Source organism: Lonchura striata, chromosome Z (genome assembly GCF_046129695.1).
Source record: "Lonchura striata isolate bLonStr1 chromosome Z, bLonStr1.mat, whole genome shotgun sequence".
Taxonomy (NCBI): Eukaryota; Metazoa; Chordata; class Aves; order Passeriformes; family Estrildidae; genus Lonchura; species Lonchura striata.
This window is the reverse complement of record NC_134642.1, coordinates 14,548,079-14,564,653: the sequence shown is the minus strand read 5'-3', so window position 1 is coordinate 14,564,653 and position 16,575 is coordinate 14,548,079. Positions and strand designations below refer to the sequence as shown.

At 40.3% G+C, this 16,575-nt stretch overlaps 1 protein-coding gene across 7 annotated transcripts in view; it reads left to right on the top strand.

The window, feature by feature from the left end:
• Window positions 1-16,575, top strand: part of ARHGEF28 (Rho guanine nucleotide exchange factor 28) — an 84,187-nt gene that overhangs the window by 53,399 nt on the left and 14,213 nt on the right. For 6 of the 7 annotated variants that reach the window (XM_077790074.1, XM_077790076.1, XM_077790075.1 and 3 more), the window contains exons 21-27: window positions 514-696; window positions 3,229-3,360; window positions 3,993-4,078; window positions 7,162-7,200; window positions 7,290-7,337; window positions 9,121-9,600; window positions 12,912-13,212. In XM_077790074.1, coding sequence (XP_077646200.1) covers window positions 514-696; window positions 3,229-3,360; window positions 3,993-4,078; window positions 7,162-7,200; window positions 7,290-7,337; window positions 9,121-9,600; window positions 12,912-13,212 — 1,269 coding nt within the window. The remainder of the gene's footprint in view (window positions 1-513; window positions 697-3,228; window positions 3,361-3,992; window positions 4,079-7,161; window positions 7,201-7,289; window positions 7,338-9,120; window positions 9,601-12,911; window positions 13,213-16,575) is intronic. The other variant, XM_077790077.1, reaches the window with a different exon arrangement.

Here is a 16,575-nt window from a genome sequence, read left to right as displayed (position 1 = left end):
GCAAATAGAACTAATAAGGATAAATTCTACTTCCTTAGTGCCCCTGCACCTAACTCCCACATCTTTATACTGCTATGAGGAGAGAAATTACAGCATTGTCTGTCCTATTGAGAGCCATAGGGAAGGGCATCTTGCTGAAAGTAGGTGTTCTCTGAAGCTGAGACTCTGAGTTATTAGCACACATGAGCAAAGTGCTTTTCCAGGAGGTAGAACTAACAAGTTGTTATGAGAAAACTGCAGTAGTGAAGGCCAGACGGGGCAGCCAAAGCCCTACCCTGATGGGTAGAGCTTTGACTTATATTCTGCCAGGGTGTGTGTTAGCTTTCATTTGGAAAGGCTATGGGATGAGCTTGGATAAATTTGGGTCCTGACCATTTAAAAGAAGCTTAATTTGAATTAACACTTTCTACATGGCATAAAGATTAGAAAGGTGAATGGGGAGCATGCTTTCCCTGAAGGATAAAAAATGATAATACAGTTGTCAATTTTACACTGTTCAATTTTGGTCGACAGAATCACTGAGTAACCAGGACCAGCAAATCTGCAGTTATTTAGAAGAAAAGTTATGTATCTATGCAGAACTGGGAGGTATGTGTGGGTTTGATGATGTCCATGTAGAACCTCACCTACTTATCAAAGCTGATTCTGGAGAAACTCCACAGGCTGCTTCACTGCTGGCAGCAGCACTCAGAGAAGGTGAGTTTGCATGGGAAGGGTGGATTGGTGGTTCTTCACGTGGGCAAGTATTTTACAGTAGCCAAGTGCAGACATGCTGCCTTGTGTTGCAATTCTGTCAAGTCTCTAGAAGTGGCAGTGTCAAAAATTGCCAAGGTCCTAGAAGAAAAATCTGTCATTTATTTTTGTCAGGTACAGGAGATGGTACCTGCCAGATTGTAAAATATTGGATATGTTTAGGGCATAGCATCAAATATAAGCAGGCAGAGGCATGGTGATAGGTTGTTAGCTGTCCTTGCAGTATAGCTGTAAGCACAGCAGGGGTTGCAGTATAATATTGCACCTTCACCTACCTTGGCTGATTTTGATGTCACTTCAGAATCCTGTATGATGACATACAGAGCAAATCAAATTTCTACAAATAAACACCTACCAGAATTGCTGTAGAAATCCTGCTTTTCTGTTTGCTATCCAACAGGGTGTTGGTAGATAGCTGCACCATCTACAGTGCTGTCGTACAAAGGAAGAAAGGGAATGGTATTTTTAGATACCTTGCCTAGTTGGAATTAAATTTAACTAAACTTCTCCAACTAAACTCCTGAACTCAGTGGAAAAGAGTCCTGGTAAACTGTGTCCTGATTTTAGCATCACCTAAATTGAGAACTGTGTGCTACTAACAACATTTCAACCTATAAAGCACCGGAGCTTGGTCTTCATAATCATTATAAAGTCAAAAAGCATTTTGTTGATAAAATTGCTTAAGCTTGTGTAGGGTAATGTAAGTCAGTGATGAAGCAGAAAATGCTTAAAATGGCAGCCTATACTTATTACACACCTTATTCTGCCCACTTCTTTATTTTTCACTTTCTCTCATGCTGTTGTTGATGTTGATGATGTCTTAGATTTTGGGACTTTACAACACTCTGTGTGTTATAATTGTTTACATTGTAGACAATTTGTAAGGATCATTTTCCAGGATGGAAATACTGAGTCCCTGAGTTAATAGCAGACTCTGTGAATAAAGCATTGCTCACCATAGAGAAGGACAGAATTACATAGTGCTTAAGCAAATTAGAGATACACAAGTCCATGTGATGAGATGGGATAAATCCAACGTTACTCAGCAAGCTGGCCAATGTCACTGCTGTTTTCTGTCAACTTTGAAAGTTACAGTGATCAGGAGAGGTTCCTGCTGACTTGAAGAAAGCAAGCCTCACACTCCAAGAAGGAATATATAGAGAACCAAAAACTAGTCAGTCTCACCAGCATCTCTGAGATAATTCTTTTGGAACGTATTTCCAAGAACCTGAAAGATAGGAAGATGATTTAGAACAACTGTCACAGAATAATTAGTGCAGTTATGTCTGACTAGTCTGACAGGTTCTATGGTTAGAGAACGTTGGTTACCTTGACATCTCTCAGACCATCAACACTGTTTGCACTGGCTGTAGTGTCCTTACATCTGAATTGATGTAAACTGCTTAACTGGGTGGAAGACAGGCTGGGCAGAAGGGGCCAGTCATATGACATCCAGTTGGTATCATGTTATTAGGGAATTCTCTTAGGGGGTGTATCCTGAGATCTGTAGTGTTCAACATATTTATTAATGCAGTTAACCTCAGGATTGAGTACACTCTTAGCAAGCCCATGAGTATCATGGAGCGAGGTGGAGCATTCAGTGAGCTGGAGAGACCTCTACAGATTGGGAAAATGATAAGAGGAACACCTAGACATTTGACAAAGACAAATGCAAAGTCCTGTGTCTCATGATGTGTTGGTAAAGATGACACTGATCAGGCAGAAAATTCCTTTGTGGAGGTGGACTTTGGAGTAGGACTCCCAGGTCGTACTCAACAGCAGGTTGACCATGAGGCAGCAGTTGCCCTTGTGCCAAAGATGGCCAACTGCTTCCTGGGCTGCTGCAGGAGAAGGAGAGTTGCAGCAGCTCTCTTCCTCTCCTTAACACTGGTGGGTCCTGCCTGGGCTGCCATGATGAATGCTGCACTTTTCCTGGCCAAGAGTGACATTGACAAAGTAGAACAAATCCAGTGAAAGGCACCAGAATGACTAGAGGGCTGGAGGACATGATGTCTGAAGAGTAGCTGAGGTAGCTGTCTTGGTGGGATCTCATTATTGTCTACAGCAGCTTAATGAGAGGAGATAGAGAAGCTGGATTTTTGAAGAGGCACAAGACAATAAAAGAACACATGGACAAGAGACAATAGTCCTGCGGTGAAACACAGGCAATTCCAATTAACTAAAATGAAAAATTAAATGCCATTACAGTGTTAAATAACTGGAACAGGTGTCTCAGGGAGACTTTGAAGTTTCCATCTTTGGAGGCATTATAGGCTTGTTGTGCAAAGCTCTGAGCAACACAATTTAGACTGACCAGGTTTTAGTGAAGTGCAGGACTAGGTGACCTCAGAAAGTCCCTTATAAGCTAAATTATTCCACAGTCAAACAATTCTATGTCATTGAGGAACTTAGTGCACTCATGCACTAAGGAACTATTTAAGGTGTGTCTGTAATTCTGCATGTTTTCCTCTTTAGTTGAAAGTCTCCACAGTGCTGTAACAACATCACAAGTGAGTGAAACAGACAGATTACCAGAGGAAAGTACTGAGGAAATAAGTGTGAAGCATAGATTCACTACCAGTGAAATACTAGAATCTGTTCTGGGTGGTGAGTAAAATGCTTTTACATCTTTAGAGTGCTCAAATAATTGATGCCAGATTGGGTTTTTGGAAAGCCTCCATGGTCTAGGACAGAATAAATAGAAAATATTTTAATAAAAGTTGTCTTCGGGCAAATGATCAGGTAGTGTAAATTGTTACACAACTTTGTTGAAAGTACACTTTCCTGTCACTGTTGTTCAGCTCTGCACCAAGTCTATATTGCAATATATGCCAGTTGTCTTTTTGTCAGGAGTCTTGAAAACTGGGATTGATATTCCAATAATTTCAGCTGCAAAGTGTAGCCTTAATTTCTCACAAACAAAATTGTGAATAAAGTTGTGTAAAAAACATTACTACAGACCATTTTTATTGTTATGGCTACACTAAAAATGTAACTCCAATGTTTCATAAGTGAAATAGTGCTAATTTGCAAGGTAGAAAAACTATGTTGAGCCATGTGTGCTATCATGGCTTGCAAATTTGCTTTTTCCCAGCCTAGGATCCAATATGTAACTACAAACTATAAAAATCACTTTCTTACCATTCAGAGTAGCTGTAAGAAAGCATGCTTTTTGTTTTTCCAGCTAATAAATGCTTTGATACCTTTCTTATGCATTTTCTTGGGGCTTTATTTGTTAGATGCAGAAAGAAAAGAAACTGAAGAATCACCAGAAATTGATCTCAGTGTTGAAAATGAAATGGCAGGTGCTGATCTTGAGGATAAGGTATTGTAACCAGTTTTTCATCCTGCATTGCACGCAGCAGTCTGGGCACTGTGCATGTACATGCTATTCAAATTCTTTTTGGGATTTCCAATCAGATCAAGGTGAAGGTCTCCTGCAGCTAATGTAAGGAACACTTGTGCATTGGAAGAACTTCATCCTGAGAACAAGCACATAAGATAGGTAGATGTCTTTATACCAGCTTGCTTCAGAATTTGAATCAAAACAAAATGGAGCAATTGGAGAATAGAAGAGAAAGTGCCCATTTTGTGAAGTTCTATAGCTGATAGAGAAAAGCAGAATCAAAAATCAGTTCTGGACAAGACTAGGAATGACAAATTTTATGTAGCAGCAGAGTGTTGGAGTAAGCAATGTGAATTACTGTTTGAAAATAAAGTGAACTGTAATACTGTAGTTCTTAGGTGGAGAGTAAGAATCACAAAAGGAATAAAGGGGAGAGACAAGAATGTAAGATACAGACTTTGAAATGGAAAGAAAACTTTACTTTAAAGTTTAGCATTAACATACTGTCTTTGCATAAGGTCTGAAAGAGGCCTTGTGTGCCTGAAACCTTGTGTTTTTTGTTTGTTTTCTATATTGAGAATGCTCTTGCTAATACACTAATCTCACTATAATCTCACCTCATGCTTAGCACTAGATCATCTTACTTACCAGACTGCAGATAGAAGGGAGCAGGAGGAAGAATGTGAGTGGAAAAAATTGTTTGAAAACCAAAGTCCTGGTGAGGGAGCAGGTGAAGAGGAATAGAATCTAGAGAGGGTAGAGGGGCTCTGATATAGGCTACTGAAAACTGCAGTAGCTCTACATGAAAACTTTGCCGTTGGGGTTATAGAGAAGGTGAAGCTGGGCTTTTTTCAGAGGTGCACAGCAAAAGTATGAGTGTCCAAGATTACAAGCTGCAGCAAGGGAAATTCTGAGTGTATATAAGGAAAAAAAATCAGTGCAATGATGATCAAGGAGCAATGTTTGTCCAAAGAGATTGTGGGGGTCTCTACTATTGGAGGTTTCCTGAATTTGATAGAGAAGGCCTTCAGCAACCTCCTCTAACTTTGAAGCTATGCCTATTCATAAAGGTAGAGGGACCTGCACCCAACTCTTCCATCCTATGTCATTATCCTGTTATTTATGGCCTGTTGTATGGGCAAGGTATATAACACATCTTCGGATACCGTGTCAGAAACAGACTTACCAGGAGGTGGCAGAATGAGCAAAGAAAACAGGCAAGGCAAGGGCTTTCCAGGGAGGTGGGTGTGCAGTCCCATGGTTATGGGGTTACAGCTCTGACTCAGGCCAACTAGCTTGGGAAAACAGGAGCTGGACAGGGGGGCAAGAACTCCTAGCTTGGAGGTTGGAAGAGCTTTTGAAAGAAGAGCATTGTGCCTGCAACATGAGGGGTCCCCAGTGGGCAGCTGTGAAAAGTGATCCCATCTTGTCTCCACTGCTCCTGCCTTTTAGGTGTATCTCCACAGGCATTGTTCAAAGCACAGTGCAGCCTGCCCTGGAATCTGACCATCCTCATCTCTCTGAACCAGGATGATCAAGAACAGTGGCAGAGAGGTGATGGTGGCCTTCAGCACAGTTAAACACCTGAAATTACTGCTTCACTCTTAACTGGACTTGCAGGGCACGTGCCAGCTCAGCTACACCTGCCTCAGCCTCATGTCCTGGTGCTCAAGTGGTGCTGCAGTGAGGGGACCATGGGCACTGGGGCTGGCCACTTGAAACTCCTTGGTCAAGCCAATGCCAGATAAACCTTTCCCCTGTGCTCACCTGTTTTCAAATTAAAAACCTGAAAGAAACCCTGCTTTATTCAGTGTGCAGGCTCTCCTTTGTACATTCTTCTTCACCCTTCCAGCATTACCTTCTTTCTCTCCCTCTTGGCCCTGTGCTGCCTCCTTACCCACTGCTCCACATCCGGCTAAGGAAAAGCAGAACTATCTTGAGTCCATTCTTGTACTGCACAAAGACATCTGTGCAAAATCCTCTGCTTTCACAGCAAAATTTTTTCTATGGCTTGTGAATACAGTGAGGAGGAGGAGGAGGTGAAGATGTGGAGGGGGAGTGGAAGGAAATGCTTAAGAGATATAATGAGAGAAAGAGTAGTGGAGGAAATAATGCAGCTGGTACTCCCTTTGTCCCTAGGTGTCTATGTTGGGTTGTGTTCAGGGGGCTGGTCTTTCTCATTTTAATTTTCACTTATTGCATCTAAGTGTAGCAGACACTTTGCTCTCTGTGGTGGAAAATGAGACTCAGTAGAGAACTTAAGAGAATGAGAGAGAAAACAAATATTCCCAAACTCTCCTCAGCTTATTTGGAGAAAAAACCAAACCAAACCAAAACAAAAACATACTGGAAGTCTTTTCAGCATAGTCTTAGAAGGGATTGTACTTGAAACAGTTTCCACCATTTAATCTTATCTTTCTCAGAGGAGCTTTCTTCATGCTGAAGGGATTTTGGATAGCTTCACCCCATAAATTTAGAGAGCTTCTTAGGAAAAAGGAGCAAGATGGAAAGTGTGAAGAGGCTGTGCCTTGCTGCAGAGGACAGTAGTGACCATGCTGCTGCCTTTTGTAGAGTATACTGGGCTCAGCATCTCACAGGGAACTTAAGGCATTTTTGGGATCCAGTAACATGACTTCTTGCTAGTTTTTTAGTACATTATTATCTCTGTTTTTGAAGAGTCTTATGCTGTTTCATCCTACTGTAAGTAATCTAAACCCACTGTGCTGTATGTACATAAATCTGGTTCCTGTGTTTCAAAATTGTCAGGTAAACAAAGAATGAATTGAAATGTCTTTTCTGTGTATCATTACTCACAAGAGATTAAAATTGTAGATGAAATAGTTTTATTTGTACAGTTGTGCTCAGAATCTCTAGTAATTTCCATGGAAACTCCATTATTAATGTATTCTTAGTCTTTACAGATTGTTGCTTCTGTCTTAATATACCCACATAAAGGGTTGACTCAGTACACATTTCCTAGCCACATGTCCACACTAGTTTACATTATTGATACAACTTTAATATTTAAAACAACTTTTTAAAGCTACATGTGTTTATTTTAGGGAGGAAGTATGAATTTTTCAGGATCTACAGGGATAGAGGTGAGTTAATTTAAACTTCAGACAGAATGTAGTAACTATTTAGTTAGCAGTGGTCAAACCTTTGAAAATCCTTCTCTTTTATTTTCTAGATTGTACAAGCAATCCAGAACTTAACCCGTCTCTTATACAGCATGCAGGTGACTACTCCACTACTAACTTCAGAGAGTAATTAATTTGTCCTAATAATTTACTTTTAAAGAGTTGTTTTCATGTTGTCCTACTTTTAGACATTATGGTAATTGATCCTGATCTCTTCTGACTGTTGCATAAGTTGTCACAGAATATAGTTTTATTCTGCATCAGTGGTAGGTTTCTTTTACGAACTGAATAATACTAACCTGCTTGGAGATCAGTGCCTCCTCCCAAAGAGGATGTCTGTACAGTCCATAAACCTAGCAGGAAAGTAAAATTATGGCTCCACTTGAACTGATGCCATTCCACAGATTTCTGAAATGATAGTTAAAAAAAATATTTAAAAAATCTTATTTTGGTTAGATTGTTCTCCTGGCTAGTCGTAAGCAGTAACTTTCCCAGATAGTTCAGGTAGAAAATTCAGCCCATTTTAGATGCTTGAATCTCACTTACTTTTGGGCCTTACTTACTTTACTTACTACACTTACTGTAGGGACTTAGTATGAAGTATTTGCCTCTTTTATGCTAAGCTTGAATGTCTTAACTTATTTTTTATTATTTAGCGGCACTTTTATAATTCTATTTTTAAATGTTTCATTTGAGTATACTTAATTTTTAGACTGTATGGACCTTAGAGTATTTCATAATAATCCTGGAAACCTTGGGCTTAGAAGTTAAGTGTATTGAAATAATACAAAAGCATAATAAAAATACTACAATTCAGGCAAAAATTTCTGAGTAATTGAAAAACAAATAGGGACAGTAAAGTAAGGTTTAGGATCATGTCTTAATTGCTTAGAGCATGAATGGGTAATCAGGCGCCGAGAAACAAGCAGAGGATCTTGTCCTGTTTACAAGTCACTGGAACTGACCCAATACTGGAGGAAGAAGCAAGGGAAGTGCAGATGGCACATTGCATGAAATTAAAAACTTTCTGGGGTGGACAGCACCCCACTGCCACGTGGGGGTATGTGAGTTCTCTGGGAATGTCTGCTGAAAGAGATTTCCATGTCAGCTCTTGAACACAGCACAAGTACCTCAGCAGATCTAGGGTTTTCTTGCTTTTCTTTCTTCTTAATCCCAACCGTTTGTTTTTGTGTTATTGGAGGTTGTCACAACCTTTAATGCAAACAATGTCACAACATCCTTGTGAAGAATGGAATATAGAACTCTGGGCTGTAAAATAGGAGCATCAAACATGAAACCATTCCTATACTGCAGGTTTATGCTTGCACTGACATCTCGGTCATGTGCATGTAGTGGTACTGTGACATGGCTGTGTTGGCAGGTGCCTGTAGGACTGGTGTTGGACTGCAGTGTTGCAGGTTAGCAAGGAGAGCCTTAAAGACAGAGTGAACTCTCTTAGAAACAATACAGTTTTATGTGTAGAAGTCACAGCTGTGTTAGGAATACTTGGGTGAGTATAACATTCCCAATGCCTTATTGCCCTCTTCAACCATGAAATGCCATTTTTCCTGTGTGTCTTTACATCCTCTGACAGAAAAGGACCCCAGCTGTAATTGAAGTGCATATGCACAGTTGTAACATAAACATGTATAATAATACTAAGTGTAAACCAGAAGCTTTGTTAAAGTGCTCAAAAGAGTTGAGTTTTATTTTAGAAATACCTCTGTGTAAAGGTATTATCACAGAATTTTATCTATTTGCTTGAGGAATAATCTCCCAAAAAAGTTCAAGCATTTTTATATAATGATTCTATGTAAAAACACAGAAACGGATGAATGCTGATATTTAAACATTTGTGTCTGATTTTGTTGTGGTGTCTAGGCAGCACTGGCTATCCAGGACAGCCACAGAGAAATCCATAGGTTACTACTGCAAGAGATTGAGAAGACCAGTCGGAGCCATGGTTCTCGGCTGAACCTCTTTTTGGAACAAGAGAAATATCAGAATCTGGAAAAACAGAGGGTGGAACTGGGCAGCATAGACAGAATGAAGCAGCAGTTTCAGCAAGAGCAGCAGCGGTGGGTGCGTGAGTGCGAGCAGCGGCAGCGGGAGCAGGAGGCCAGGGCAGCCCGGCTGGCGCAGCGGGAGCGGGACTGCGAGTCCGCGGAGGAGCTGCTGGAGCAGAGCCGGCTGGCACTGACGCTGCAGCTGCAGGAGTACCAGCAGAGTCTGGAGAGGCTCCAGGAAGGCCAGAAAATGGTGGAGAGAGAAAGAGACAGTGTGAAAATGCAGAAGAAACTCGTGTGGCACTGGAAGCATGGTCAGCAAAACAGCCTGTTTTCACACACAGGGGACTATGAGGTTTGTTACAACCCATTGTAGTTGTACCCCTGACTGCATTCCTAGAGACCTGCCTTGATGAATAGGATATCTGGGTTTTGCTGGTTGTTAAAGTAATGAGTGAACACGTGGGAAGCTGAGATTCAGGCATATAAGCATTTTCTTTAGATAGCATGAAGTTTAAGCAGGGAAGGTGCAAAGTCCTGCCCCTGGGAAGGAGCAACCCCATGCATGGGTAGATGCTGGGGATCACTTACTGGAAATCAGCTTGACTCTCTAAAGCTGCCTGAAAGGAGGTTTTAGCAAGATGGGAATCAGCCTCTTTTACCAGGCAACTAGTAAGAGAACAAGAGGAAATGGCCTCAAACTGTGACAGGGAAGGTTTGGTTTCTACATTTCTTTGCTGTAAGGGTGGTCAGGTGTTGAAACAGGCTGCCTACGGAGGTGGTGGAGTCACCGTCCCTGGAAGTGTTCAGAAAGTGACTGGACATGGTAGTTAGTGGTATGATTTAGTTGATGTGATGGTGGTATGTTGGGTCAAATGTTGGACTTAAAGGTCTTGGAGATTTTTTCCAGCCTTAATGATTCTATGATTCTGTGAAAAGGACCTGGGAGTCCTGGCATCGAACATGAGTAAAGAATGTGCCCTTCTGCAGAGATGGCACATAATCTCCAGGGCTACACTGGGTAAAGTATTGCTAGTAGATCAAATGAGGGGATCCTTCCTCTCTGCTCTGGACACACCTGCAGTCTGGCTCCCCCAGTACAAGAAAGGCATAGAGCTGTGGGGTGGAGAGGAGGTAGAGACAGGAGGATGGATGTCTGGTGAAGTGCCTGTTTGAGAGGCAGGGACATCTCTCCAGGAAGGAGGGCTGAGACTGTTCAACCTGGAGAAGAAATGGTTCTTATTAATGGAGGTTCCTTTTAATGCATAAAAATACCTAAATAATATTTAGGTATACCTGGCTCCACCTCTAAAGGAGATGGAGCCAGGCTCTTTTCAGTGGCATCCAGTGACAGAATCAGAGATATAATGGGTACAAACAAAAACACTAAAGATGCATTTTGAATGTCAGAAAATATTATTTCTTGTGTGGGTGATGGAGCCCTGGCACAGGCTGCCCAGGGAAGTTGTGGAGTCTCTAGCATTGGAGATACTCAAAAGCCACCTGGACATAGTCCTTGGTAACCATCTCTATGTGGCCCTGCTTCAGCAGGAGGATTAGACCAGATGTCTTCTAGAGGTCCTTTCCAACCTCAACCATTCTGTGATTTTAGGCTAGATAGCCTACAAAATCCAAACTTAGGCAGATGTTTATTATATTGAGAAGACAGAAATTATACATATGAGAATCTGTGTTTTATTCTGCTTTGCTGCTGTGTTTGTAAGGTACATTGTGTCTCTGCATCTTGAAGAAAAAATTAATTATTGTAATGCTTAAGCATATAAAGCACTTAATGAAGTTTTCAGTTGCTGTTCTTTTTCCTGGACCACTAGCTCCAGGGAGGAAAAGGTGCACCTCCAGGAGTAACAAGCACCAGGCTCTTGTGAACCCCACATATCAGGCCCTGCTGTCATGTTCCGTGAAACAAGCAGCCCTCTAGGGGAAGAGGTTGGTGTGTGGCTCCATCCCCGACAGATTAAATCCTTGGAATGCTTATTATTTGGGGGTGCAATTTAAAGTAGCCTGGAAGCTGCTTATGTGTTTAATAATAAAAATGATTAAGTTTTTGTTGAGAGTGAAGGATGCAGTCTACCTCTGAACTCAGCTGTCTGGGTGCTCACCTTCCAGGTAGGTTCTCATCTCTAATATGTGCTTTGTGGCTGTGGTCTTGATATCCATAACTGTTCTCTAAAGCACCTGAAAATCAAAACATTTTGTCTGGCTTTTCCACATATGGAAAGCTCACTGACCCAAACAGCTTCCTTTTCCCCTCAGGTTCTCATTTTCACAAGAAAATCTGTAGAGCCTTTCTTCAAGCCATCACCTCCAGAGTTTTTCAGCTGGCAACTCACCCATAACCATTTGGCATCTAAGATTGTGCGTGCCTGAGGGGTTAAAGGATTGGCCTCTGACCTCCCCTTTTTCATCCGGCTTAATGTGATCACGGTGTCAACATGAGTTACCCATATATACTTGCTAGCCCAAACAACGAAGACACTTTTTACTAGCATAGCATGTGCTGCAGTTTTGACTTGTTTGGCAGTGCTTAAGAAGTGGATGATAAAACCAAAACTGAAGTTCCCATCAGCTTTAATCTGAAATCTTTTGAGAAGGGGAGGCTGAAGGATAATAGTCTAATACAGGGATATCTGGATTGCAGAGAGGCGAAATAATTCAATGCTGAGTGTCAGAGTGTAGTAGTTTTTGTAATTGAATATTTCATTTGTAAGTCCACTTGTATTTTTTTTTTTCAAGTAGACTACATGGCTTTGAATCCATCCAGACCTTAAGATTGTCTTTCTCCTGTGTTTTCACTATCATACTCTGTGCAGCACCGGAACAGGTTGAGTGATTGTCAATCAGATGGTATTGCCCTCCCAATATTTTTGTATTGCATGCAGCCTAGATAGTTTTGTGTGACCAAACAAAGCAAAAATTCACTGTAATACTCCTGCATTTTTTTTTTTTAATTTTTTTTTTTTTTTTTTTTTTTTTTTTTTTTGTGAGATTTGCCTTAATAAACCCCTGCAGACAAAGAGTCTGCAGGAGTTGCATTTTCTGCCCTTGGGAGCCACGGCTTACTTGTTATAGCTGTTTGCCATCCTCGGTTTGACTGCTGCAGCCCTGTTTTCTGTGATTGCCTGTCTGTGTGAGGTACAGTGCTATTTTTTGATTGCAGAGTACACAGATTTACATATGGGAAGTGTTATTTTTTTGAGCCATGAGGCAAAATATTAACCCCCTGGAAGAAGTCAGCAGAGCTCTATGCATCCCAGATAGTGGTCCTTTTTTATCTGTTACTTTGCTGTTATTACATCTTTCAAGGTGAGCTAACACCAGATCTGCTAGGTTATTGCTGTTTATTCCTGAATGCACATCAAATTTAATGTGTTTTGAGGTTAACCTCTGGCAGATTAGATGACTATTTGCTATGAATCCCCATTCTGTCTGGCAGTTAATTTTCTGCATCCTGGTATGGATTTTTAGGATGATGCTTATAGTCATGCACTTTAATTTTACATAGTGAGAAGCAGGGAGTTGGACTCCATGATTCTTTTGAGTCCTTTCCAACTTGACATACTCTGTGATTCTCTGGTTCCATTACTTAGAAAGGTGAAAATAAAATTCTCTGTTCTGTTTTTTGCTGGTTTTTTTCCCCTTCTGCAGATAATGGGACATAATCAAGTGGACAGCTTACATGGTGAAAATGCATTCTACTTCAATGAAGCTGTAGTGTGTGTGTCTCTAAGAAGAATCAACAGATCAAATTCTTCTCTCGTTTATGAGGATGGTGTGTATGGGATGAATATCTCAAATTCTGATGTAGCAGGGACTAGTGAAAATCGGGCGGACCTCGAAATGGACACTTCTTGTCATCCAGCATTAACTAGTGCACTGTGGAAATCCACTAGTCCTTACCAGCAGATGTCTTTTTCCTACAAAAGCAACAATGATTCATTTAATCATGGTAATTAATACTTTATTTAATTAAGAAGTAGTACAGGCAGTTTCCCCTTCTCTGGCTGAATAGTCCTAGGAACAAAGACAGCTTGGCAGTAGTGGAAACAAGAGATTTTGATAAAATAGTTGCATGTTTCTTTGCAAGATTTTTGATGATGGTGAGAAAATCAGCAGAACAGAAATACAGAAAATTACTGAACACACTCACAAACCTCCTTTTTGTGTCTGCATAATAGTATTCAGAATGTGTTTTTCTCTCAGTTTTTTCCCAAATCTTTCTGTGAGCAGAAATCACTTCTTCAAGTGCATTTTTTGATTATTTGAGAACATATGTGCATTACTGGAGGATTTCTGGTTAGAGTAACTTTTGATTTCCTGTCTTAGAATGATAATCCATGTTCAAACACCCTTTTCTTCCTTTACTGAGAAATTAAAACATCTTGAAAATGTACTCTTTGTAATAAGTTACATCAGTAACTCTTACTGCATGACCTTTCTTTATTCTTTCATTTTACCAGTACCCCCAAAGACATGTAGACTGCATGGCAGTTGCTGATGGTGGCTAACCAAAGTGAGTAGAAGAAGCTGCCATCTGAGCATTGCATGCACTGAAAATTCCTTGAAGGTCTTAAAAACTTATTAGAAACTCTAAACTGATTTATTTCTCATTTTGCACAATATTAGTTTTGATCTAACTTATTTCATTAATGTGAGTTGTAGACCAGGATGTAAAGACACAACAGCTAAAATTCTTGGGGGCCAACGTGCACTTTTAGTGTAATAGATTAAATTATTTGGGGGGGTATTCTCCAGAGTTGTGAAATTCAGGAGACGTGGTATATCAATACTGCAGCAGTGCCTGAGCTCCAATTTTTCTGCAGTTGGCAGTGCAGAATAGCTTCTGTTCTCACACCAACTTCATGCAGGTCAGGTCATGGCAAAGACCAGTGGGCAGCAGAATTAGGAATTGAAAACATACACAGATACAATTGTTAATTGTCTTACATCTGTGATTAAGGAACTTGCTCCTTAATACTCCTTGTAATGTATTAAACAGACATCCAGTACAGCCTTACTAGTCTTTGGTACATGGACTGCCAAAACAACATATTATAATCAAAGGCAGGGCAGGCTAGTCACATCAGCACAATCAGCAAACCAAGCTGATTAGTAAAAGAGATTAATATTTCTAAAAATGCCTAGATAAGTAGCCTGGTGAAACTCATTCTAGTTTGGCTGCAGTTGTCATTTTATTTAGTGCAAATTTGAAAAGGAACACATATGTGGGTTTAAACCTCTCAAAAGTGGCTTAGCCTGCACTGGCAAACATACTGATAGCAATTAACCAGGATACTTTCTGTTGAGCCCACATGAGAGCATCTTTTTAAATTAAATTGGCTTGTACCAGTTAAATTGCACTGATTCTGAGATAAGCTGGTGGAGTGTCTGTGTCTCAAGACACAATGGCCCAGCTTTGTGTTCAGCTGTTGTCAATGAATACTGTGTAGACATCCTTCTCTTGCCCTGGTAACAAGGCACCAGGCAGTTCCAGTACTCTTGGGGACAAACTCTGGCTACAGAGCCCGCCCAAGAGGCCAGTGTAAGTCTCTCTGACCAAGTTGTGTTGGCAAAATGTGCAGTTACTGCCTGGTGGTGCTACAAGACACTTTATGCAAAGGAGTGAAGCAAATCCTTGCAGCATTCTCATGGTTCAGATGATGCTGTGAAGCCTACCACTGCATTGCTGGAGCAGGCAGGGCTGGAAGCCTCCCCGCAGAGAGATGTGACATCGCATTCTGTAGTTGCATTTGTAATTGAGAAGGTGACAAGAATTTTATGTTCTGATCATGCAGTGCATGAGTCTGCATGATTCAGACTTGCTTCTGTCTTGCGTCAGAACCACTGTACAGAGAGAGTCTGGGGAATGAGAAGAGTGAATTTCCACAAGGGACTATGCACATGGAAATTATGCAAATCTCTTGTTCCTAAGCAAAGTCAATCAAATTGAACAATACTAACATTTCATACTAAGAAACTGATTTTCTTACTGGGTATTTTTGGTCATGTTTTATTTCCCAGAGAGTTTAGCAGAGTTTCAGAAAATTTCCAACCTTCTGCCTCTGCTTTCTGACACCTCTGCAGGATATAGTCAGTTCCTATCACTTTGAAGGAAAATCAGCTTAAGTGCAGTGAGGGAAAGAACTTAAAAGTCAGATGAAATCTTCAATATGTTCATGTGGATGACTGTCTCATGACATTTTCTCATATTTCCATGCATTTTCCAGCTAGCTTTGTGTATAAAGTCTCATAATCATCTTTAAAAAAACATTCTTAAATAATTTGTCAACATAGAACAAAAAAGAAACAAATACTGAACATAGTTTATTGCTTATAGCCATGTACCACATACATGCATTTCCAGACCTAATATATGATTAATTTTTGTATGTACACAGAAATATTAGGCATTTTGTAAGAAGTCTGCTCTGTCAATAAAACCCACTTAAATTATTTAAAGGGAAGCTTCATCTAAACTCCTTTCCAAGGAGTTAATCACATTGCACTCTACCATATGTTAAGTACTATTCAATTAAGCTTCATAAATATACAGAAATGGAAATGGCTATGTTACTGGAGTGCACAATTTTATATTCATATTTCCTAAGGTAAGACATAGGTCTCTTCACATAGCTAACATCATGATTATATATCATTGTTCTATGTGTATGGGAGGGAACTTCAGTAAAGACCTTCAGGCAAGTTCCCACTGAACTGAAACTGGCATAAGTCGCCTCACTAGAAAAGGTGTGTCAGTCAACGGGAGGAAAATATGATTGAAAGAAAAATGTGTTAATGCTTTACAGTAATGGTTATGAAATTGTCTGCATGAAAGAAGCAAGTACTTTGGCTAATTAGGAAGGAGGGGAAGTATAGGTTTTGTGTCAGACTAGACTGAGAATTGAATAAATTAGTCTTGCATTTAATTGACATGTCAGGTTAACTAGTCAAAGTGATGCCTGAGGATTTACCTATATATTCACCTCTTTGATTTCAGGAATCAGGGCAATTTGAGTTCTTTTAAGCTTTGAAGTGAACCACATTGTTTGCTGCTGCTACCTTAACTTCATTCATTGAGACATTGTAGCTACAGAAATAGAATTGAAAAGTGATAGATCTGGAAAGCTGCTGAAACTTGAATGTGGGAAGATTTTACCTCAGACATTTAGTATGAAGGATCTATATATGTGACAAAGTGAAAAATATAGTTTAAATCTTTATGGGGAACATAGAAAAACCTGTAATTTTTATGAACTGCCAAATGCAAGGAGCAAAAAGAGGACTCTATTTGACTAATGTGATTTACATATTT